We start from the raw sequence: 25,006 nt of genomic DNA on the forward strand, positions 1-25,006 counted from the left end.
TATAAATTATGCTGATGAGCTGGTGTCATGCAGCTGACTGCTACCAGATAGAGAAACAACCTACAGAATGGTTCTGAGAATCCTACCTGAGGGCACAAGAGTTGTTAAACTAGAGTATAAAACTATATTGAATGTTTCTAGGGGACAACATGATGTCACTGCTCAAGGAATATCTTTGTATTATTGATGGGGCAAACCTCAGCCTTGCCCTCAGAGTTTTGGCATTCTCTTTCAGGGGCTTCTTGTGAGTTTGTTTGCTAATTCTTCTGGACAAACATAAATTTCATGGATTTTCACAGAATCTCTGACTGGTTGGAAGAGAATTTAAAGACCATCTTGTTTCCCCCCCAGGCCCCGCCATGAGCAGGGACATCTCCCACTAGACCAGGGTGCTCAGGGAACACTGCCAAGACAGGAAATACTTCCAGGGAAGTGTTCAGGGCCAGGCTGGATGGGGTCCAAACAGTATGTGAGTATTTTGAAGAGTATATGAGAAAGTAAGATGCAATTTCAGGATAAATTGTCAACACTGATACCACAGCCTTAGTTCTACCCTTACTTTCCCTGTAAAAGTGTTTGCAAGGCTGCTGAGTGACACATTAAACCAGTCAGATCCAGGCCAAAACTAATCCATGAATATGTCACTGAATAGGAGAGGATGGTGCTTCCTGAACGTGAGCACAAATAATTAATTTTCTAGTTCTGCAGAAAACTTCATGTGACGTATTCAGTTTCTTTCAGATAAATTAGTATTTATTTGGCCCCCGGCTGAAAATCCCCTCAGCCAACTACTTAAACCAGCACCTTCTTAAACCACAAAACCAACAGGCAGAACACGCAATTCCTTTTGTCTTTTATTGCTCCTGCCAATGGGAGTACCTTTACGCAGGCACATTGCTTTCCTAGATTAAAAATTGTTTTATTAATCTGGAAGCAGTGTTTTGACCTCCACCCCTCCTCCTAAGGTTATCCAATTAACATAGTTATCAGTCTAAGAAGCTTAACTTTTTTGTTTTTCAGATCTGTGTAAAGGTTACTTGGCAAGAATACATGCACAGGACGTTAAATGGAGACCAACCCACCACTAAAAGGTAATGTACATAGAACATAATACAGTACTTTGACATCATTTCAAATAAATACCCACATACAAATGTAGTAATTTTAAATGCAACAATATTTCTTATGAATCAATAGTGTAACAGAAGATGGAAATATAAGTCCCCACATCTAGGAATAATAATGCTTTTTCCAGCAAACAGAAATCTTTTCTGCACTGTCAATATTAATTCAATTTGTACTTTTTTTGAGAAGTGGGAGGGCTCCCCTACAGCAAGTACCAATTCAATCATCCACATGAGCCTCACCAAGCCATTGAGAACCTGGCATGGCTTGTTGATGAGCTTCTCTCTTTCTGTTTGCTGAAATCACAATTAGATACAACATGCAAAGGAGATCCCAATGTGCTGCAGTTCACATCTGCACACAGTGCTGTGGATCCTGCCCCCACCACCGCCCACAGTCAGCAACATTCCTGACGCATTCCCAGACTGATACCATAAATGTGGTCATATACTGATCATCTGTTCAAGATGAGTCCATCTGGCTCCCAAAGTGTAGTCATGTTTGTTCAGGTTCATGGGTTTGATTTTTTCCCCCTCTATACCCCCGAATTTGCAAGGATTTGCATGATGAAATATTATTGACTAACAGAATTTTTTACAATTCCTTGAATATATAAACTGTATAGTAAACCTACCATTAAAAATGTGCGAAATGGGAGTTCACTTTGCACTTATTGCTCCACATCTTTAACAAATTCCAAACCAGCCATTCCATTCCTCCTAAGTGATAGAACTTAGCCTACACTACACTAAGAGTCTCCTTTCAAATGATCAAAGGCACTACTGGCAATAATGAGTGACAGAAAGGTGCTGACAGATAACACCCTATCACTGACCACTTTAGAATTTTTCTTCCTAAATGTACCATAATTTGGCACAGTAAAATGAAAAAGTAACAAAACAATTCCAATTTGGAATTTAAATGGTATTTTTGTATAAAATTCTGTTAATCGATAATACTTCAACTTCCTAAAACCCAGGAATTCTGGAATTTATATGTAATACTACTTATTTAATATTTTCAAGTGCCTATTACTGTTTTAACCAGAGCAAAGTCAAGTTTTCTTCTTGTTACATTGAACTATTCCTAAGAATAATAATACAATATGAAAAAACCCCAGAATTGGAATACCCTGGATTTCTTAATGAATATGGCAGTTTAAAAAAATCAGTAATTTAAACATATAAAGCATAACATTTTAATAGAAAAAAAAAGATGCTGAAGCACAGCACATAGTTTAGCAGAGCTCCTGCTTTTTGTTGAAACTCTTTTCTAATCACAAACTAGAGCCCCCCCAAAATCTCTGCCACATGCTGATACATTATTCATAAGTCACAAGTTTCAAATAGGAGAGACTATGAGCACAAACCACTGCATTTATATAAACTCTTCTACATAAGGAATTAAAGAAGCTAAAGAAAAATATCAAAAGTGCACAGGTTTAACAATCAGGTAAAAAATGAGCATCTGCAATGAAGCAAATTCCCCCATCCAACATTTCTAGGAGAGCACAGACTAATATGGTGAGGATTACATTTGAAGTAGGTTTCTTCAGCACTTGTAAGGTTTCTTACTGCAGCAGCACTTATAGGTAAAGCTTGTTTGTTTTATAGCTTCAGGCAGAAAGGGAAGGTTTCAGGTAGTAAATAGGAAAAGGTGTTTTCAAAAGTTAGGATCAGATCAGTGGTTTCCACTCTGTGTGCAATGGGCCACCACTTTGAACCAGAGTGAGGAGGGCTAAGAAATGTGTTGCACTGTTGGAAAGGCCTTCTCCAGGGACTACTCTACAGCTGAAAAATGGAAAAATAAAATAGCATTAGGAAAAAAAAAAAAAGAAACCAGTGTTTATTTCTCAATCAACTGAAAACTTAAACCCCATCCATGTGCTGCACAGGCAGGTTAGTTGGCTGAGGGTCTGTTAGCTGACTGGGGAAACAGCAGCCACTCCAGCCCGCAGATGGCTTCCCAGTGGGTGAACAAGGCTTTGTGGGGTCAGCCTGGAAGCAACAGCTTTGCAGAAAGAAGGATTCTTACAAGTACTGAATACAGCTTTGCTATTCAAGCATAAGTTAAAAGCAGTGAGTGTGCAAGAAATATTTTCAGTGAAGCTTTAGGTTCTCCAGAAACATGCAGGTCAGAATATCGTGCAGGCCTATGCAGAAAATCATTCAGAAGAGCCTACTTGCAGAGGTAGGTGATGGCTTAAGGAATTTTCCATGCTTTACCCCAACCCATTGAGACTGATATGAAAGACTTACAGTAAATGAACATCTCAATAAATTGCTAATCAAGAATTAAAAGACTCAGTCTTAAATACAAACGGCAGGATCAAGTCACTTTACACCTCAGTTCTTTTTCTGACAGGATAAACCATAATGGTGATACAGCAGTCAGGCTGGCTGTTACAGTTTTTTAAATATTTGCAGAAATGACTGAAGATGGAAATGATCACTAAGGCTATTGGGCTAATAGCAAAATTGCTCATACTTGGAATTGAAAGAAGGAGCCAAGCCTGAAAGCAATAGTCACTGTCTGGTAACACCAGATTTGTTACAGAAAATTTCAAGTAATTCGAAGAAAAACCTAAGAATGCATTCAATTAGTTTCTCCAGTTTACCTTTTTGCCATCAGTATTTTGCAAAAGTACTGTCACTAGAGACAGGGAAGGAGTAAAAACTATGTTAAAGCTCCCATATGGTGGAAGCAGAATTGTTACTGAGTCTATTGGAGCAGAGAAAGTTAGTACTCAAAAGCCTGCTTTCACCATGTACTTTTAAATTATATTTAATGTAGGAATGAGAAGAATAAAGGCCTTTTGGAAGATTGTGCAGCAAAGAGAAAAGCAGGACAGAAAATTATAAAAGATATCTATTCTAAAATATCAAGCATGCTATTTAGCAATATTAAAGCTCAAATTCAGGAGAATTCAGTATTTTCTAAAAGAAGTAGTAACAGACACACAGGGCCTAGTTTCTAAAACCCGAACTGAAATTTGTTTAAACCCCAAGCAGTCATGTTTTAGAAATGTTATTAGAATTGAATCACTTGAGGTTTTTTGATTCTTCTCAAATCAATAAATAAAATTCTGGCTCTGGGCTGCAGCATTTCCATGGTTCCAAGTTTTGTAGCAAAGTTCCATTTGTTTAAAATCTCACTGTCGTAATTTAGACTTTCCCCCAACATGCCTAAAAATATCTGGGAAGCCAAAATTTCCCATGGTTTCCCCTCAGTGGGAAAACCAGCTATGCTCTTATTAGCTTCTGTTAGCACTGGGATATCTCCTGTGTGTGCATGGGCAGCGCATGGAGCAAGCTGGGAGCATCAACAGGGACAGGCAGGGGAGCACAACCACAGCACAGGGTCAGAATGGCTTTGGGAACCATGCTACTGAGCACTCACCAGCACAGGCTCACATTTCTTTTAGTAACACTACAGGCATACAAAAGTATTTGAAAGAGTACAAAATGAACAGGGCTTTACATTAAAATAAAGTCTGAGGCTAGGCACTTTAAACTCTGGGTGAAACAAAGAACTGTGCCTTTCTGTGCTCCACAAAATTTCCACAATTTTAGAAGCAACATTTTCAATCTTTTTCTCTTATGTAGGCACCAATTAGAAAGTACACTTCTATACTGTCAAACTTACTGTAATTAAGTGGGTAGAAAGGCCCCTTAAAAGTTCAATATCAGACAAAGGTTTATTGATTTTTAAAGATTAATATGTGCACTAAGCTACTTCATAAATCATTATTAGCAGGATGATCTGGATCAATTTCCTGTGCCTCTAATGTAGAGCCCTGTGAAACACATGGCTTGCATATGGAATGCAGTATCCTCCGTTTACTTAAAAAAATGATCAGAGCTCTGAAATGCTACCTATTTAGGTTAATACTGAGAAAAACTGTTTGTGACCAACAATGCTAGACCATAGTCACATTAATTCTACACATACATATTGTGTGGCTACTTTCCTGTAAAGGATATCTCAGATGGGTTCTTTCCAAAGTATAATGCTTGCAAGGAGCAACATAAAACCACACAGAACCTCTCAGGACATAACTTCTTAAAGTGGAACTGTCTACCAGGTAGAATCCCAATTCTTAACATTTTAAATTTTGTATCAGATGGAGTTAATATTGCATATTTTTAATATAAATGTGCAAGTTTCTTCTGGTTATCCCTCTAAAGAGAGGTACGCAGAGTGTAAATAATGTACCAGGTTTTGTTTTAGCTTTTATAGCCTATAAAAGCTTTAGGACTTTGGTTAGTGGTGATACAACAGCAAGTATTTAACATCCGCTACAACAGGCAAATTAAGTTTGACTCCAGTTTCCAAATGCTCTGAATTCTGGAGACAGCTCTAATTTTAACCTTTGTTTTTCACCACTTAAGCCACAGTAACAAAGAAGGTTTTCCATTTGTTTCTGCCTATGAAAGCATTTATTGAAGTATGCTGCAACCCTGGAGAAAGGATCACATTTGTGCTATAGAAAATACAGTAAGTAACACCAGATACATACTCTATCAGGTGTACTCTTAACACTTACCATAAACAGCAAACCCCAGACATGTTAATTGTGGAAAAAGCTAACTGGTTTCCACTACTAACTTGTTAATAGTATCCCCATACTTATGCATTAGTTACAGTTAGGACCACTGTAATACATCTGTATTACCTGGTTCAACAACATACTAGTACGAGTCAACTCATCGTGACGTTAGATAGTGGGGATTTACGCTGACAGTTACAGCATAAAATAAGATGCAGAATATGGTTTTTCTAGACATGTGTCCTAGTCACAACAGATTTTATATTTCTCACTACAAAACACCTGGTTGTTCAGGACAGATCCTTCAGACCTGTCTCCACAGGACCAAATGGGACTTACACTGGGGTTACTGCCCTTGGCTTTGGAGGCAGACTTTGTGCGCACCCTTTTGGACTGCTCGTGGTCGAGTTCCAAATGTTCCAGGCGCTGGGTCAAGGCCAGTTTCTGTTGGATAGCCATCCGAAGCAAGGAGTTCAGAGTCTTCTTCTCATCCTCGGCTGCTGCAAGTTGCCGCTGCATTTCATCCAGCTGTGTGACATATTCATCGCATCTGCAATGAAATACATCAATCTTTAGCAATCCTGGTTCCATTATAAACACCTTCCAACAAAAGCCTTTGTGTCCAGCCTATACAGCAGTGATAGCTTTGCAGCTGCTTATATACACACTTTTAAACAGGAACTTCAACTAAACTTGTAGAAAACCCAACTACTTCTCACTGGGGTTCTTAGAATCCCACACGCAGCACTTCACGTTTGGTGCTTTTCACAATGGTGTATAATTGACAGCCTCCTTGGAGAAAGGAAGTGTGGAGCCTGATGTAACTGTACTCATGTCTGAATGTCAGTGAGATGTCCTCCCATAGCAAGTAGACCCCATGCAGTCATACTACTTTTGTCTGTGCTTACAGAGTGGTTCTAAGCTTCAGGCTGGGAAGGGTCTGAGGGCGACAACAGGAGTGTTGTGAAATGGCCATCTGAACTGTGCCATTTGTTACTTTACACAAAGTCCAAGTAACAAATCTTCATTGGTGACTGAACAGTACTATTTAAAACAAACGTCCTTCAGAATTCTACTTTAACCTACTCTGATTATGCTATAAGTAGTGGCTGTCTTCTCAATAGCAAGGGGCCTTTATTTAATTATTCTCACCATCAAAATAAATTTTAAAACAATTAAAGGAATTGTGTTAGTGGGAAGGCTGTGATAAAGCTATATGAATGCCTCAAGCTGTTCCATCTACAGTCATCATCACTGAGTCTGGAAGCTGCTTAACTTAAAAAATTAAAAGTCTACCTGTAGGTGCATATAAAGAAGTAAATATTCATGTAGGAATGTGCCCCCTATGGACAGAGTGACAGAACCATCCTCTGTCCCCCAAAAAGGAAAGAGCCCAGAATTTCTCTACCCCGATTAGGTAAAAAATCCACCTCATAGAACCCTGGGGACTTCACCTCATGTTTGGGGACAGCTAATTGGACAGAAGCCAAAAAGTTCTGCCTGGCCTATTTAGTAGAAAAGAGAAGAACAAAGAAGCTAATCGCTTTTGTGAGGTGTTTTTACCAGGAGCACAGACCTGTGAACCTGGCTCGGTTTTCTGTTTGTTATTTTGCCTTTTATTAAACCCTTTTTGTTTCCAAACGCTGCAACAGAAGCCTCCTGCTCATTTATGCACCCCAAGGGAAGCTAAGCTATCTTGGGGTGTTACATCTGGATGTTGAGAGCTTATCAGATCGGCTCAAAACCCCAGAGAAACGTAACTCATGGTGCCTGGACAGGTTTTTCTCATATTGAGAGAGACAGTCTAGGAATATTTTGATTGCCCTCAATCAAAATTAGGACATTTTTCCTTGGTAATTGTGTTTTTCAAGAGCAGGCCTGCACTTGGCGCCTACTAAGAAAAAAGAAAACCCAGGAAAGGGATTTGAGTTCTGAGGGGAGCTCAAAGCAAAGCCTCATGCCGGTGAAATGAGGCTGGAACCGGAGACGGGACCCAAGTTTGCATGGCAAGCCTTTGAGGACTGCCCTTCTGCTAAGCTGAAACAGTGTTGCAAAATCCAGCTCGGAGAGACATACCAAGGGGACAACTGGAAAACGACCTCCGTGAGTGAAAAATGGGGTCTAAGTTGTTGGTAGCTAAGCACGAAATGTATTGTTATTTAAACTATAAGCTAGAAATTCAAGATACAAAATTTGAGAAGAAACAGCTTAAAAAGCTAATCAGATGGGTGTCAGAGGAGTTTCCAAACTTAGATATGTCTCAAAGACTCACTCCAGAATTCTGGGGCACAGTTGGACTGAAATTATATAATTTGGAAAAGAATAAGAAGTCCAGCTTGAAGTTGCATCCAATATTCAGGACGGTGTTAAAATTTGTAACTATGGAAAGTGAAAAGGAGGCGAGAACTGCCCACAGGCAGGTGAGCAGCAGAGACAGAGCAGACAGCAGCCAGTGCAGGCAGCAGGAGAGGAAGACACAGGGAAAATTCGGAGCAAATCACAACCCTTTCCCGACCCGACCCGAAAACCAGAGACACAAAGGGAGTAGAAGGAAGGTGTCCCGGCCAGCCACCCCCCCCCCCCCCCCCCCCCCCCCCCCAGAGAGAGAGAGAATCAGAGATGCTCTGGCCAAGTTTCTCTGAAAAATACCTCTCCAACATATCCTACCCCAGAGAAACACTCCCGATTTCCTCTAAAAAATTGCCTCCGACGCACAAAATCGGTGAATTTTGGCAGTAAAATAAAAAAAAGCCAAGCTGACTGTATCCTCTCCGATAACAAAGCACCACGTGGAGATAGTGGCCACGATGACCATGAGGGCAGCTCTGCCCTTCGTGGGTGTAGCCCACCACGCTCCTCGGGTTCCAGCATTCCCTGAGTGCTTCGCCACTGAGCTCCTTCCCTTTGGAGGGACACGCCGATTTTGTGGGCCGTGCCCGGGCGCTCTCCCTGCCCCTGCTCCCCGCCCACTCCCGGGACGGCACGCCCCCTCCCTGCAGAGCGTGGGAACCGATGGCATGCCCCGGAAGTGACCCCATACAAGATGGCGGCGGCCGTATCGGAGATAGCTCCGGAGAGAGCAACAAAAGATTCCTATGAAAAGGAGTGTAGTTGCCAAAAATCTGAGGAAGAGTTTCATACACCAAAATGCACAGATGCCTGGCAGGCGATTAGAAAGGATGCAGTCCAGGAAGGGGACTGGGATATCGCAACAAAACTGAAAGTGCTTCCAGTAAAATACACTGCAGGGGCTTTGCCAAAACCACGATGGGAACAGATAAAAGTTTGCAGAATTGAAAGAGATATGCAAAGCCTCTAGGTTGCATGGGAGAGAATCACCATATTTCAGAAGTATATTACAAGCAACCTTTGCAGCTAACGTATTTACTCCACATGATTTAAAACAGCTGTGTGCATCCTTGCTGTCTCCAACAGAATATTCTCTTTGGGAGCTAGCATGGAAACGTTTATAAAATGACCTTTCAAGAGGTTATGCAGGAACTCCAGCCACTGCAAATTTAACTCTAGATCAGCTCTCAGGTGAAGGAGCTCATACTGATCCTCAGGCACAAGCCAGAACACTGGATAGGCAGATAGTACAAGATATTAAAGAAGCAGCAAAAATTGCTCTGTTACAGGTCCCTGATGGCAACAAACCAGAACTAGATTTCACAGAAATAAAACAGGGGATGGATGAGCCTTACATTAAGTTTCTGAACCGTTTAAAAATTGCATTAGATCAACAAATCCCAATAGACCGTGCCAGACAAGAATTATTAAAATGGCTTGCTATTTCTTATGCAAATCCAAGCTGCAAAAAGGTTTTACGAGCATTGTCACAAGATCCTGAGCCCACCCTAACACAGTTGGTGGATGCTTGCAATCGCTTGGGTACACCTGAGCATGCAGCTGCAATGCAGGCAGAGGTGCAAGCGAGTGCCATCACAACAGCTCAGGAAAACACCCTAAAGCAGCAGGAAAAGGCTGTAGAAATGCAGACGCAAACCCTGGCAGAGGCTCTGACAGCATTTAAAGGGGCAATTGAAAAGCAACACGTCCCAAAAGATATTTGCTATTCGTGTGGCCAGGAAGGTTACTCTAAAAGGGGATGTCCTCGGATCAGAAGAAGACCACCAAGAAACAGTGGTTACAGAGGTCTCTGTCACCATACTAACAGTTTTCGCCCAGTACAGGGCTGTCCATGGCATCTGCCAGGAAACTTGCAGCTGAGCACTGCTCAGTGGGCTGCGAGGACACAAGAACCACTGTATCAGAGGCCAGAAATCACCACAGGCCACCAAGCACAGAACTGCACTGGATTGTTGCAGGACTTCCGACCGCCATGTCCCCAGGTACCAGACTGGAGCTGACTACAGCCCAGCCAGTGATGCTAACCAATTCCATTGCTCACACAGTATCCACAGGACAGCTGGGACCAGAACCACAACCACGTCAGTTCTTAATAGTGGGAGTGAACAGATCCCATGCACAAGGTTTCTATGTCATTCCTACTGTGTTATCTGTAACTTGTACACAGGAGATCACTGTGTTAGCTTTATGCCCAGACCCTCCATGCTTTTTACCCAAAGCACTAACCATAGCACAAGCTTTTCTCCTACCAGAGTCACAGAGCGACACATCTCTCATCTCTTGGACCAGGTTCATCAGCCACAGCTGGCCTCATCTCACCTGTGTCCTGAAGCACCTCGGGAAAACCACCACCCTCGTGGGCCTGATAGATACCGGAGCAGACGTCACTCTGATATCAAAATCGAAGTGCCCACAGGACTGGACCATCGTGCCTATGCTGGATCAACTGGCAGGTATCGGTGGGCACTGTGAGAGCTTTCGAAGCTTGCACTCTGTCACATTCGAGGGACCCGAAGGTCGTGTTGCCACCACCAGACCATTTATTGTAGGAGCTGATATAGTTCTTTGGGGAAGAGACATTCTCTCACAATGGGGTCTGAGGCTAGAAACCAGATTTTAACAAAAGCTGTTGATAGACATAACACTTTAAAACTCACAAGGACATCTAATACACCTGTTTGGGTCAGCCAATGGCCCTTACCAGAAGAGAAGCTTGCTGTATTAGAGCAGTTGGTACAGGAGCAGTTAAACAAAGGTCACCTAACTCCAACTACAAGCCCCTGGAACACTCCAGTTTTTGTAATCAGAAAGCCAAACAGTGGGAAATGGAGGTTGTTGCAGGACCTTAGGAAAGTTCATGAAGTAATTCAAGAAATGGGTTCTTTACAACCAGGTTTACCTTCTCCTGTTATGATTCCAAAGGATTGGAAGTTAACTGTTATTGATTTAAAAGACTGTTTTTTCAATATTCCTTTGCTTCCAGATGACGCACCAAGATTTGCCTTTTCCATCCCATCTATAAATCAGAAAGTACCTTTAAATAAAGATATCATTAGCATGTATTTCCACAAGGAATGAGAAATTCCCCCAGTATATGCCAGTGGTATGTAGCAAAAGTACTCTCCTCAGTTCGTGCACAATACCCAAATTCCCTCATCTTACATTATATGGACAATATTTTAGTAGCAACAAAGGACCAAGCATCAATGCAGGAGACAACAGATCAGGTCATCTCAGTAGTGGAGAAAGCAGGAGTAACAGTAGCAAAGGAAAAAATACAGACACTTCCTCCCTGGAAATATTAAGGACACAGGATCACAGAACAAACAGTAACTCCGCAACCATTCCAGCTAAGGACAAATCCAAGGACAGTGAATGAAGTGCAGCAGCTAGCAGGGACTCTGAACTGGCTTCGTCCACTACTAGGCATTACAAATCAGGACTTAGATCCTCTGGCAGATTTGTTGAAAGGAGACACAACTTTAAACTCACACCGAGAATTCACTCACCAAAAGATTATTGTAGCAAGTCATTATCTCACAGAGCTTCCTGTTAGCACAGAAGTTTACAACATTAACTGACTGTCCCTAGAAATTACAAGGTATTCACTATTTCAAATACCTAAATTGGTTGGGGTTTTTTTTTGTTTGTTTTCCATAGAACTCTATTTGGGGAATTTTTCCTTTCTCCCCCACAAAAAGGGAAGTGTTGTCAGTAGCATATGTGCACCTGCAGTTTGTACCTGAGCAACTGTTTTCTCCTATAGAAGAGATGACTGGGGAGAAGGAGGAGTGTTAACTACTCTGCCTACACACCATCCTGCACCCTGAACCTGTTTTCCTGATTCTTTAATCCAAAAGGAATCATATAGCCTCAAACTCAAACCTTGTCCTGGTGCAAGCATGGCTGTCCCAAGTCAAGGAACATCACACTGTACAAAGCACAGCAATCATTAACTGGAATGAAGGGACAAGAAGTTTCCTAGAAGTGGCTGTAGATGTTGCACACAGAGGTGGACTGGGATCTGCACCACCTTCTTCCTTCACGCTCATGCTTCATGCTGATGCTTCTTCCTTCATGATTCACTGACTCTCAATTTAATTTTCTCAAAAAACCCCAAACCAAAACTCAGTAATGTTGCCTCCCTAACCATCTAGGACGACACAGGCTCTGGACCTGCTCTGGACCTGGACCAGGCAGCAGCAGCTATGGCAGCATACCTTTGTGCTCTGTATATTTTTACTGCTTTGACGGAACAATAAAGGCTCCTTCCCTTTTACCATGCCATTTGTCATGTGCTAGGCTACTTTCCAGCTATATATTCAATAAAGTCAGAATAGAAGATGTCTTTCTTTTAAAAACACCTTTGAAAAAAGATCATTTAGCTTTCACACTTTTAGAAACAATGTGAAATTAATATCAGCCTGCTGTACTTTCACACATTTACAGCTCTAAGTAGACAGTGAACACAAGGCTGTGATGCTGCCCATTTTCTTAGTACTGGTAATTAACAACAACAAAAAAAGAAGCTTAAGGAAACATCAACTAGATTTTTAAAAACAACACCAGCTATATACAAATATGTACACCGAGAAAATAAATATCCTGAGTGTTAAATACCATTTATATGTCAATTCATTAGTGAATCAAGCTCTGTTCCAGAAAAAAAAAAAAAAAAAAAAAAAAAAAAAAAAAAAAAAAAAAAAAAAAAAAAGAAAAAGAAAAAGTGATGTAACCAAATGCACCTGGGCATACCCATATTTTTCCCCCGCTTCCCTGCAATCAATGAAGACCACGTGACAACTTCCAAAGAAACAAGACAGGTGACTCAAGAGTGACTGAAGGAGGCACTGGAGAGAAGCATCAAATACTTCTACCTCGAGACATTAAACTGTCAACCCACTGAGGAAATTCAAACATGCAGGATTAAAATCAAAATTTCTCAGCTTTATTAAAAACTACGAAACGTATTAGCAGAGACACAGTTAAAAGTTAAAATGAGATGAAAATGAGCACTGACTGCATTCAGCTGTAAGAGATCAGCCACCTGCTGCTTCTAACTCAATCTTTATATTAGAAATTAATACTAAAGACAGATTTTTAACACCTTCCCCCCACCTTTTCCTTACCCCAGGCTCTAATTCCAAGCTCTTCAACTCTCCCCACCCCACGCCAGTCAAGCTGTGTATGTGCTGTGCTTTTTACATCATACAAGCACTGACACTTTCTATGAATTGTCAAACATAACCAGGACTTATGAATCTAAACCATTGAGACAAATAATTGCTGCTGCAGTAATCTCCTGTATTTTAAAGTAACTCACTTTTCACTTTGATTAAAACCAAAAGGGCAGACAAACTGCCAAACAAGAGCTGGCACAGTGTACTCTCTGCATCATTATTATTTCACAGGAATGCATCCTGTGGTTCACTCTCCTTAGTAGCAGCGTTCAAGCAGAAAACCAGGAACACGGGAAGGTGGTGTGGAAATAGACACCTCAACAAATCTCTGGAAGAGGAGTGTTACAACCCAGGTCCAGGGCCTATCTACAAGAGGCACCTTCACCAAGGTTGAATCTCAACATTTGCAGCACTACATTTTGGTTCTCAGACACAGAGTCTAGAGCAGGCACCTCAGTGCTGTAAATATGAGTGTGTGCACAACATCATTTATGGGTTTTTGTAGCATGTCCATTGGATAGTGAAATGCCTTTATCCTGCCTGGACATCTCCTTGCTTTCACAGGGATGCTGGCAGCCCAGACCTTTTTTAGTCTCTAGATACCATTCATCATCTCTAGATCTAGCACTAGGAATAGGAGGTAAATGCTGTAATTCCCATCTGGGAATCCCTTTCTGAAAATGCTCAGTCACATCTTCTGTGTCTAGTTTTTCTGAATATTAATGAGGAACAGCTGAGGGAGCTGGGTTTATTTAGTCTTGTCAAGAGGAGGCTCATCGCTCTCTACAACTGCCTGAAAGGCGGTAGTGAGGTGGGGCCAGTTTCTTCTGCTGTGCCTGCAGCGAGAGGGTCACAGGAAATGGCCTTGAGCTGAGACAGGGGAGATTCAGAGTAGGTATTAAAAAAATATTTTCACTGTTCAGGTGTCCAGGAATTGGAATAGGCTGCTCAGGAAGGTGGTGGAGTCATCCTCCCTGGAGGTGTTCAAAAAGCATCTGGATGCAGTGCTGGGTGATGTGGGTTAGAGTTTAAGTGGCAGTGCTGGGTTTACAGTTGGACTTGATGATCTTAAAGATCTCTCCCAAACTTGATGATTTAGTGATTCTATGTATCACGCCACAAAGCACAACTAAGAAGCAGAAGCAAGTTCCAAAGACAAAGCAATCAAATCAGCTGACACAGGTCAATGAAAATGACACATACCAACTGCAGGATGGACAGCCTAAGAACACCAGGATGTTTGCAACAACTTTACCTTTTCCTAGATCATCAAAGTAAAGCAGAGTCCCATCTTCAGTGTACAATAAATGCTCATTTTGCATTGTTAAATGTCACTCCTTCTCAGAGCTAATGGCTTCAAGAACAAGGGATAACAGGTAATTTCCCAGCCAACTTGAATAAATATTGCCACAACAGCTTTATGTTTTGTAGCAGTACACTATATCCATGCATGTTCCTCATCAATAGGAGCATATCACAGACACACACACACACTGCAAGCAATGACCTTGGGAAAAAGCACCTACTGCTTCACCCTCTGCATGGTGGATGGGAAGGATGTTCAACTCTTCCCCACACAAGCAAGGAATTAAATTTTGTGGAGTTCATTATATTTGTTACCTTGTAGCAAACATAGCTCTCAGGGAAGAGAAGGTGGCAGCATCTTCCTTCAAAGCCTTCAGCTCATTTCGCAGCTTCATCATGGTCTCTGTAACCATCGCTTTCTCATTCTCATACTTGCTTTTTAAGTTGGCAAGGGCTACTTCTGCAGTCTGTTACCAGGGAGAACAGAAACATAACATTTAATGAAACTCTTCATCAAATAGCTGGCTAAAAGATTTTCAATCACTATTGACATAATGAAACATTTACTTTGTACTGGAATGTTAAACTTGTGGTCAACCTATCTTGTACAGATAAAATAAAATTTAATTTCTGAACACTGGGAACAGACATAGCCGTCTCCTGCTCCCATTATCCATGCAGCAGCATCAAGGAAGTTACAGAATACAGATATAGTGAAACCTATCTACTAGCAACACAAAGGAACAAAACAGTCTACTCAGTATCTCAATATTTAAATGAATTTGTCAATCACTAGCACAGTTCTCTCTTATAGCACTTTACCTATCTTACATTTGGGACACCTTTATTAAAATGTGCAAAAGAAAACTTAAGGTGTTTATTTCATTTTTAAACAACACCACTAGTAGTTTAGTAGACGAAATTACTTCTTTTTTAAGACAATTTAATTGTAGAGAAGAAGATGAAGCATATCATGTGGTGCTTCAATGGCAGTTATTTTCACCTACTGCACTGCTAATGCTGGATGTCCAATCCCCAAAGACTATTTTTACCTTTCACCTCTGTTATTTTGACCACATTCTTATATCACATTCTCATCTTGGAAGGCTCTCTTTTATTTTGGAGTTTGAGAGAGAACAATACTCAAATTTCAGAACTCTTTTAAGGGTAACTACTAGAATGCTTTCAAGTAGAAAATAAGATTACCTCTTCACTTTAGGTGTCCTACATTAAATATAACCTGATATAATTCAGACAGACAGTAGATTGAAGCTACCTTAACCTTAATAAAGTCTCAGGAGTACATGAGAAGCTGAAGTCAGTTACAGCCCCAGTGCTCATCTTTACATGGGACAGCTGGGTGCCTCTAATGGAACAGCCAACTTCAGCCTCAGACTAGCCAAATACCAGCAACGCACAGAACTGAGGGAATGACAGAATGAATTCAAAGAAAAATTCTCTTGTGCTTATGACCTAGTTGCCTGACACTGTAACCTTCAAACCTCTAAGACCTGGTTACCTGTTTGTTGGCTTTCAGCACAGTTCTCAGAGTTGCTATCTGTTCCCTCTTGGTGCTCAGCAAGGACTTCAGCTTCAGGATTTCTTCCATAAGAGCTTCCTTGTCTTTGTCCACCACTGGCCCAAGCTCCTGAGTAGCAACACGCTGCCTGGACAGCTCAGTTGTTCTGTCCACAGCAGCCTGCAGGTGTTTGATCTGATCCCGAATGATAGCAATCAAGTTGTAAATGTTCATCGGTTCCTTCCGAGGATCTGACACAGGGGATGGCAGAGATGACACTGGGGATGGACTGTTGTCACCACTTCCATTCTCTGCCTTTCCCAGCTCAATAGTTAACAGCCCTTTAGAAAGAAGAATGGGAGACCTTCTTCCCTTGGCCTCTGGACTACTGCGTCCACCTTTACCTTCCTTGTAGTAGTCCAGCATCACTCTGTTTGGAGTTTCATTGTTACACATGCAGACATGGTGGTACAAATTGGCCAGCTCTTCACTGAAGGTGACTAGTTCATCTTGAGCCACGCTGAGGCTGCCCTGTGTTTCTCCAGCGACATCACTGACTTTCTTCAGCTCCTTCTCCAGCCTGGCCATATGTTCTCTATCATGCCTACTGGACTTTTCCAGTGAGGTGATCTTTTCAGTGAGAGCTTGGCTCTCAGTCTCATATCTACTCTTCTCTTCCTCATACCTAGACTCACATTCTTTGTATTTTGCCTTCAAATTTTTGAGCTCTTCCTTCAGGTCAGTAATTTCTGCCACAGCCACCTTGTACTTGCATTCCAGGATCTCTGGCCCATTGATGTCAACTTCATAATAGTCTCCATCTTCATGGCTATCTCGGTCCTTCTCATTATCAAGGGCAGACTGACGCTCCTTACTGGCCTGGAGCTTCTTCATGGCGTTCAGATTTTCAGTGAGCCTGCCAATTTTCTCATGCTGCTCTGAGAGGGCCCCCCGTGTATTTTCCAGCTGCTTCTGAGATTCCTGCAGTGTTGTTAACAAGTTAACCTTTTCTCTTTCCATCTGAAATGCAGGAACAGAGACATCTATGTTAAGGGAATTGTATCACTTAAATGGTTTTAACTCTAAGAGACAGCAACTTAGCCAATAGTCCATATGGTTACAGAAAACCAATCACTTGCACATTATGTGAAAGTCTCCACAATGTAGTCTAAAATTATCTCAAGTTACAGTGTTCATTGCCAATTCTTTATCTCCTCATCAAAATGCACATTTTTACACATTTATTCCCTAGGTGATGGTCTCATTGTGAAAACTTTCTTTCAGCTAATGACAAGTTTATTGCTCTCTTCTAAATTATCGAGTAAATTCTAGGAAACACACAGTTACTCTACAGTGAAAGCTTGGAACTTCATGAAAGACTCAGAAATACCAAAACTTTTTCAAGTTTCTCCTCTTAAATTTCCCATTTCTAAAAATTCTGACAGCTTTTTGCATAAGGGCTTTTTCTTACAGAACATAATTTAAAACACGTCTGACAAAATATTAGTAGGAAACAGAAATGTGCACCTTGTTCTAAACTCTCCAACCTTCTAATTGCACAAATATAGCACAGAAATGCTTGGTGCTGATTAAGACTTTATCCTCTTTGAACTAATTACAGAAAACATGAGTACAAAACTTCTTTTGAGGAAGGTGATTGGAGTAACTTTCAATTTTGAAACAAACCACTATTGTTCTTGGTAGTGATGTAATGAAGTAGACACGGCAAGTATTGCAAAGGAGATGCATTATAACTTTCCACCAGGGAAAATATATGACTGCCAACTCCATTGCATTAAAAAAAAAGAAAGGAAAAGAAAAAAAGCTGTGGTTTTTCATTGACAAACACTTAACATCCTCAAATTCTAAATCAATTAAAGCCTTTAAAAATACAGTATAAAACAGTACCATGTGAGATACCGAAAAGACTGAAATTACATCCCAAACAAACTTTGGGAGCTATTTGGAAGTGCACAGCTCTTTAGGAAACCCATTTACCTGCACAAGCTGCTGTTTCAGCTTCTGGATTTCAGAAATGTTTAATTCACTCAGAAGATCTGAAACCAGACTTGGGGCTGGAGGGAAGCTTTCATTTTTCTTGGGCGTTGAAGTACTGTTTTTGCCATTGCTGAGTTTGCTGAGGCAGTTTTGTTCAAATCCATTCATGATTTCATCATTATTGGGCTCCGTGGCTTCATCGCTGAACTTCAGCCCATCTAAAGAGATGTTTAAGTGGCTGTTGTACATGGAATCATTGATGTTCATGTAGTGAGACAGCTCCTTTCGAAGGTTGTTCTTCTGCTCCCGCTCTGTCTTCAGGGTTTCCAAGGCCTCCTCAAGTTGGCGGTCAGAGATCTCCTTCAGCCGGATGGCATCTTCCAGCTGGCTATTGAGAAACTCGGTTTCCTCTTCCAGCCTTTTGATTTCATGTTTCAAGCCTTCAAACTCCACCTGGAGATATACAAATGGAGGGGAGGAATCTCTAATGAAAATGTCTGCCTGCAAGGCACCAAGTCATTTTGCTTTTGAATGTTTGATGGCACTTAAGTATTGTAGAAATAGAATACTTTTTCCATTTCTGGAGTCCAGTTTTAGCACTATGACTGTAAACATGGCTTATGTAATTTACCTTTACAGAGACTCTTTCCTAGCTCTGCATGCAAACATTTGTTTGATTAAAAAATTCCCTGGGCAGCCTTCCCACAAAGTTAAGCTTCATATTTCCAAAACTGGCATGATAAAGGTACACTTTGCTTCACTGCCATTCAAATATACACCACTGTGTTGAAACTGTGATCAAGCTCTGTTTTTATATATTCAAATTAAAATGCTTTAACATTTCTCTCATCATCATTTCAGCATATCTTGAAAGGGCTACAATTCAGATTCTACACTTGAGATCCACATTGATGAGCTTGATGGCATGCTACCTATCATGTCTAGTACTGCACTTTTTTAAACCTCCCCTGCACTGAAACTATGTACACAAACAATTCATGTAAAATTTTTAATCACTTGGGGGTAGCAGGGAGGAAGCAAACAAAAAATATTCTTCTTTACCCTGAAAGAAAGGAACTCATACCACATGATATGCCACATTATTTAATTTTTGCCAATTGTTAAATGAATTTTAGATGTCAATACAGAGCAACCTGGGAGTGCAGAACCACACCCAACTTACAAATCAGGAATCAAGTATGCTAATTCAGTGTTGCCTGGGAAAACTTGACGGTTGCTTTATAGTTGCATGAGTAACTAGAACAATTAAAAACTAGAATAATTAAAAGTTCTTCAAGTAGGATTAGGATAAGGTAGAAAATTAATCCACTGCCATAAAAAGAACAAGCTCTTGGTTCTGTATACTTCCACTAAGATAAAATACTTCAGATTGTAGTCTATTTTCAAAGTTTCCAGAATAAAAATACAGCAGTCAATAACTACTAGCAAACATTGAGATAGCATCTGAGGTTAAATTTATCTCAGGCCAGAATGACAGCATTCTCCAGTATTGTTATTCTAGAATGTGAACATGGAGCTGGGAACTTTCACCTGCTGCCTTGAATATGATGAATGAGAAAAAAAAGGTAAAACCCAAAAGTAACCAACTACATAGGTTTGATTTTACCAGTTCCCTCTCTCTTCCAGCCTGCATCGAGTGCACAACAGCTCCTTTTGTCCCTACTACAGGACGTCAGAGTGCCCAAAACTGCATAATTAAACCAAATATGTGCAGAGGAGAACAGGTCCAACCTGGAATCCTGTTCTGCGCAGTGAGGCCCAAAGTAATAAACAGAGACACAGAGTTTCACTTGCACATAAATAAAATACATTAGATATCCCACAAATCTAGCCTGACAGGGCAGCTTTCATTCATTACACTGAAGGAGTTCTGCAGCATATTCTACAGACATTTTACTATGTGCTGACCACAACAGATGGTATTAACAGTGAGTTTTCTAAAAAACTTTGATTTTAGGGATATTTTCATGGAATTGTAGAATCAGAGAATAGTTTCAGCAGGGAGGGACCTTAAAATTCATCTCATTCCTCCCCCTGCCATGGATAGGAACACCTTCATCTAGACCAGGTTGCTCCTCCAAGCCCTGCCCAACCTGGCCTTGAACATTTCCAGGGATGGGGCAGCTGCAGCTGCTCTGGGCAACCTGCGCCAGGGCCTTACCACCCTCACAGCCAAAAATTTCTACTTAATATCCCATCTATCCCTGCCCTCTGACAGTGGGAAACCATTTCCCCTTGTCCAAGGTCCCTTTCCAGCTTAGTGAAGCACATAGATGCTGCCAGGGCTGGAGCCTTCTCTTCTTCAGGCGGAACACCCCTAGCTCTCCCAACATGTTTGCAGAGCAGAGGGGCTCCAGCCCTGGCAGCATCTATGTGCTTCACTTTCCCAACTGAGATTTATTTATGCAATGGGACTGAGAGCTACCTGAAGAATAAAAATAGCAAGTCCCACACTGATAGATGAAGATAAGTGAACCATGCCAAAGACCACATCTAATCTTAATTAGCTCCACAAATGATAACTCAGGGAAGCTCTTAAGAAGTTCCAAGAATGCAGTTTTCTAAAACTCTGGAAATAGCCGGAACTGCACAATTAAATGTGACCTTTCAGACAAGCAGTCACACAGATATGACAGTGTAGAGCAACTATAACAGCATTCCAAGTTTATTGAAAGTAGCTAGAAGAGTAGCATAGAAATGGAGAGAGAAGGTAAGGATAAAGTAGCAATTAAAACATGTTTCAGTAACATGTTCAGAAACACTCCTATTTCCAGATACTGTAGAAGGGGAAGGATGGAAGATGGGTGGATGGATAGCACTGTAAAGAGACACTGAAAAACTACTGCAGCAAAAGACTAAAACAAGTAACAAAGCAGAGTGATAGAGCCTTTTCTTTCATCAGAGAAAGAGAAGGCAATGGAAGGACTTGGAAGTCAAAGTAGAAGCAATGAAGTATTATGAATGTGTATAAATAGAGTCAGAAAGGACAAGTCTTGGTGCTAAAATACAGAGCTTATAGTCTCAAAAGTAGTACAAAGATAGAAAATAATTAGTTGGATGCTCATGAAACAGAACCATTCTGTAACACAGGAATTAACTGGTGCTACCAAAGCAATGCCCACTGGTTGGAAAACTTGCCTGACTTTGCTTCAGGACAGACACTTGTTTCTGGAGACAGATGTTTTCCTCCTCAAGTTCAGTATAGTCTTGCAGCAAACGTGCTTCTCGGAATTTATATTCCTTAATATCATCTCGCAGGCGGGCCCTTTGGATCTCCACATTTTGGTTGACCTGGAAAGACAAACAAAACAAAACAAAAATGGTGGCACCTGGATCAACTACAATTAAATTGCAAAATTTTATTGGTTTTTTATATGCACTAATTAACTGAATTATATTGAAACGATATATCTTCCCCTCCCCCTCGGAAATTACAGAAAACCAAGTCATTTACACAGTAATTAGATTTTATATTCTTGCTTTTCTTACAAATTCTCACTATTCACTCAAAAAAAAAGTCAAGAAACAAGCAGGGAAAGCAGCATTTACACCTGTCTTGTTTCACTGGCTGTAGCAACCAGCAAAACTTTTCCAGACCAGAAGTCAGTACCCAAATCTGTTTTGACTTTAACAAGAAGGGGTTTTTCACAAGAGAAAGACAGATTCAGATGACTCCAGATGTTCTTATTTGGACAGGTATTTGCTGCTGCTTTTCAACAGACATTTTCTTTATAACCAGAGGAATAAGTTGAAAACATGATACAATTAATCCTTTTGGAGAAAGACACTGACTTAAAACCCATGAAATCTAAGATCTCAGGTTGAGAAAAAACAGAAACTAGTTGACATAAAATACTCCCTTCCCTGAGCCCCAAGACTTATGCAGGACTTAATGAAAGACTTCAAAGAAAAAGTTGCCATTATTTTGAAAGATAAGAAGTAAAAAGCGATATATTGGTGTAGTATGACCTTGGGATCTTTCATGAATGTACAGGCACTTGAATAAATTGAGCTGGAACATACAGAGCTATAGAAATGGCTCACTGCACTCAGCTTTTATTTTTTCCAATATTATTTTCCTTCAAGTCCTATCTTCAAACAATTAATACAAATTGAAAAAGTATATTCTAAAACATTAACAGAATCAGCTTCAGATATAGGCAAACAGGGAATATAGTTGCCTAAAAAAATAGTATTTTTGTAGCTGTGCCCATGATATAATGGAGTGGTTTTCCACACCTCTAATTCAAAACCACAGCTAGCTGCTGACAGAGGCAGCCTGTCACTTCAGCTGGCATATAGGACCTCTTGCCTGATCTCACCTGTCCTGTAGCCCAAGCGAGCTTCAGCCTCAGGCGTACAAACTCAGATTTCCTCCGAGCTCTCCACACCTGACCAGACACAGGCATATCAGTGATGACTAAATATGGTCTCAGCCCTTGTGAGTGTGCAGCAGGGGTCCACTGAGTAACCACACAGGTACTAACAGGCACACACAGCACACTGAGATAAGGGAAATGTTTGCAGCTGGAGGATGTGCCGAGAACTGAATCTGGCATGTTTTGAATACAAACACTGAATCACCTGCAACTGTTAAGACTAATAAACTTAAATTACAATACCCCCACACATCAGGTAAAGATTAGACTATATATAAGATTGTCTGTTTGTTTTTAGCCACAAAGAGAGCACAACTTCACAGCACACCAAGAAATCAAAATTGCTGCAATCAGACACTACAGTACACCAATACAAATTACAAGTTGCTATAGCCCATATTCCATGCCTAAGTAAGTGTTGTCTCTCTATCTTTGCACAAACCCAGGGCCACAGGGAAAGTTGAGGGCTGACATAAATTCATATTTTTATGTCTCCTTAAAAGGTGACTGGAATGTGGCAGTATCTGGAAAGAAAAACCGCCTCAGTAGCAGTGACACTGGAAGCAGACCAGAAATCTGCTGCTCAGCACACTTTGAGAAGGGATCAGAATCCTTCACAGACACCGTGCTGCCTCTGGGGTGGGCAGTTTTTCTATTAAGCTAGTCTTAAAGGTCGAGAAATACAGACAAAAAGTTTCTGTCTGTGTTTCTCAAACTGTTTCCCTGTCTAAGGAGAAGGGTTGATTCCAACTCTGTTCTACAAAGTTAAAGGAGAAGTTGACTGGTAAGTGTTTGATCACTTGTGACCGCTTGTACCACAAATCTTCTCTGTCATACCCCAACAAGAGGCACAGTGAATCCCCACATCTCCAGAGAAGTAACCCACATTTCCTCATCCATTTTACCACCAAATATTATCCCCATATTTGTTACTATGTCCTAAAGAAATTACATTGGACACTTGCAGCTGACACTTGCAGCTGAGGTCACATGGAGTAAGTTGAGATTCAGATGTGGGCTCTTGGATAGCCTTCCCTCCTGGCAGGGGAGGCCAGCTGATTAGCTTAGGACTAGACAAGACTAGTCCCCAGTGCTTCAAAGGAAGGTGCAAGAAAGCTCAGGAGTAATAACTGCTGACTGTTTTATCCATCCATCTGTGGCTTCCAGTCTCAGTAGTTTTAACAGACTGAATTTAAGCAATGGTTTGAGCTCTCAAAACAATCATTTCTGCACCAGTACCACAAAGACTTCTGCTGAACTACAGATTTTGTAAGTAATTAAACTCTTTAAGTAACTTCTCAGCAATTATTTCCCCTTAAAAATATGTAGTTTCAATAGCAAAACAATAAAAGGTCAAAGTGATTATGTAAAGCAACCTACATAAATGCCACCGCTTTATGAGAGAAAACATAAGACTATAAACTTGACTATCCCTCTCTTTGTGCATTCCAGTGTTTTGTTATAATCCCACACTTTCAGAAATTAGGGAGGAAAAAGAGATAAAAAGAGAAATTATACCACAAATATTTTGCAGCCAGAAAATCTGCACTGGGAATGAAGCAGCAAAGAACATCCAAGGGTCTCTGTGCTTGGCCTAAACAGGTTCCTCTGCTTTTTAAGGCAGCAACTCTGGAACTGAGGGAACTGATGTGAGTACCCACAGGATCAGCATGACCAAACATGCAGCCATGTGTCTGTCAAATCGCCTTTCAGCTCAAGAATCTTCCCTTTTTTTGGTTCAATAGCACCAGAAAATGTAACAAATCCAAGCTGCAGTGAACCCTGTGCATCTTCACTCACCTCTTTCAGTTCCTGCGCAACAGAATTAAGGCGTTCATTTTCAGACTGTGTGTTGGCAAGGACATTTCTTATCTGCTTCAATTCTGTCTGCAACTCCATAACCTTCTTCATGTAGTACTCTTCTTTGGTAGCTGATTCTTGAATCAAGGTTTCCTCTCTGCTCTCTCCATCAGCTGCTACCTTCTTGTGGTTGGTATGGGCCTGTCCAAAAGCCTAGGACAGGCAGAAAACACATCTTTTATTACCTATAATTCTGCATAAGTAAATTCAATTTTAAATAGTTGAAAACATTTACCCTCATATAGTTTTTCAAGGCAAGAACCTTTTGTAACCTTTTCCTACATCCTCCAATTCAGATTTACAAATCCTAATAAGTGGCCAACACTGCACTCTTGAAAGTAAACCACAGCATCTACACAGTGTTTTGTGATGCAGAATGCTTAAGTAGAACCTCATATAAACCCTTGTGGGAGGGAACAATGTAGAGACTCTGCTGTTGAAATATGACTGGCTTTCAGCCAGATGACTGCAAGACGACCAGACACTGCTGCACGTGCATTTTCTCTACAGTGGGGTTAGATTCACTTCTGCAAAACCAGAATCACTGAGAACACATATGGCATTGGCAGCCTGTTCCCTTTCCCAGGATGGGAACTCCCAGCAGCAGCTCCTGGCTGGTAGATTACAGCCCCCTCCCTTGGGCATGGAGACGTTGGCAGGGCTGCTCCAGATCCAGGCTAAGCCAGTGGGGTCACACTGG

General features: G+C 41.0%; 1 protein-coding gene across 2 annotated transcripts in view; it reads right to left on the minus strand.

The window, feature by feature from the left end:
- Nucleotides 1-841: 841 nt before the first annotated feature.
- The window catches only part of BICD2 (BICD cargo adaptor 2), a 56,361-nt gene continuing 32,196 nt past the window's right edge, over nucleotides 842-25,006 (minus strand). Inside the window, exons 2-8 of one of the 2 annotated variants that reach the window (XM_038149037.1) lie at nucleotides 24,247-24,459; nucleotides 21,206-21,358; nucleotides 18,047-18,499; nucleotides 16,049-17,068; nucleotides 14,845-14,996; nucleotides 6,014-6,224; nucleotides 842-2,915 (exon numbers count right to left, since the gene is read on the minus strand). In XM_038149037.1, the coding sequence (XP_038004965.1) occupies nucleotides 2,910-2,915; nucleotides 6,014-6,224; nucleotides 14,845-14,996; nucleotides 16,049-17,068; nucleotides 18,047-18,499; nucleotides 21,206-21,358; nucleotides 24,247-24,459 (2,208 nt within the window). In that variant the 3' untranslated portion in view covers nucleotides 842-2,909. Of the gene's footprint in view, nucleotides 6,225-14,844; nucleotides 14,997-16,048; nucleotides 17,069-18,046; nucleotides 18,500-21,205; nucleotides 21,359-24,246; nucleotides 24,460-25,006 lie in introns of both variants that reach the window. The other variant, XM_038149036.1, reaches the window with a different exon arrangement.

Source organism: Motacilla alba, chromosome 12 (assembly GCF_015832195.1).
Source record: "Motacilla alba alba isolate MOTALB_02 chromosome 12, Motacilla_alba_V1.0_pri, whole genome shotgun sequence".
In the NCBI taxonomy this organism is placed as follows: domain Eukaryota; kingdom Metazoa; phylum Chordata; class Aves; order Passeriformes; family Motacillidae; genus Motacilla; species Motacilla alba.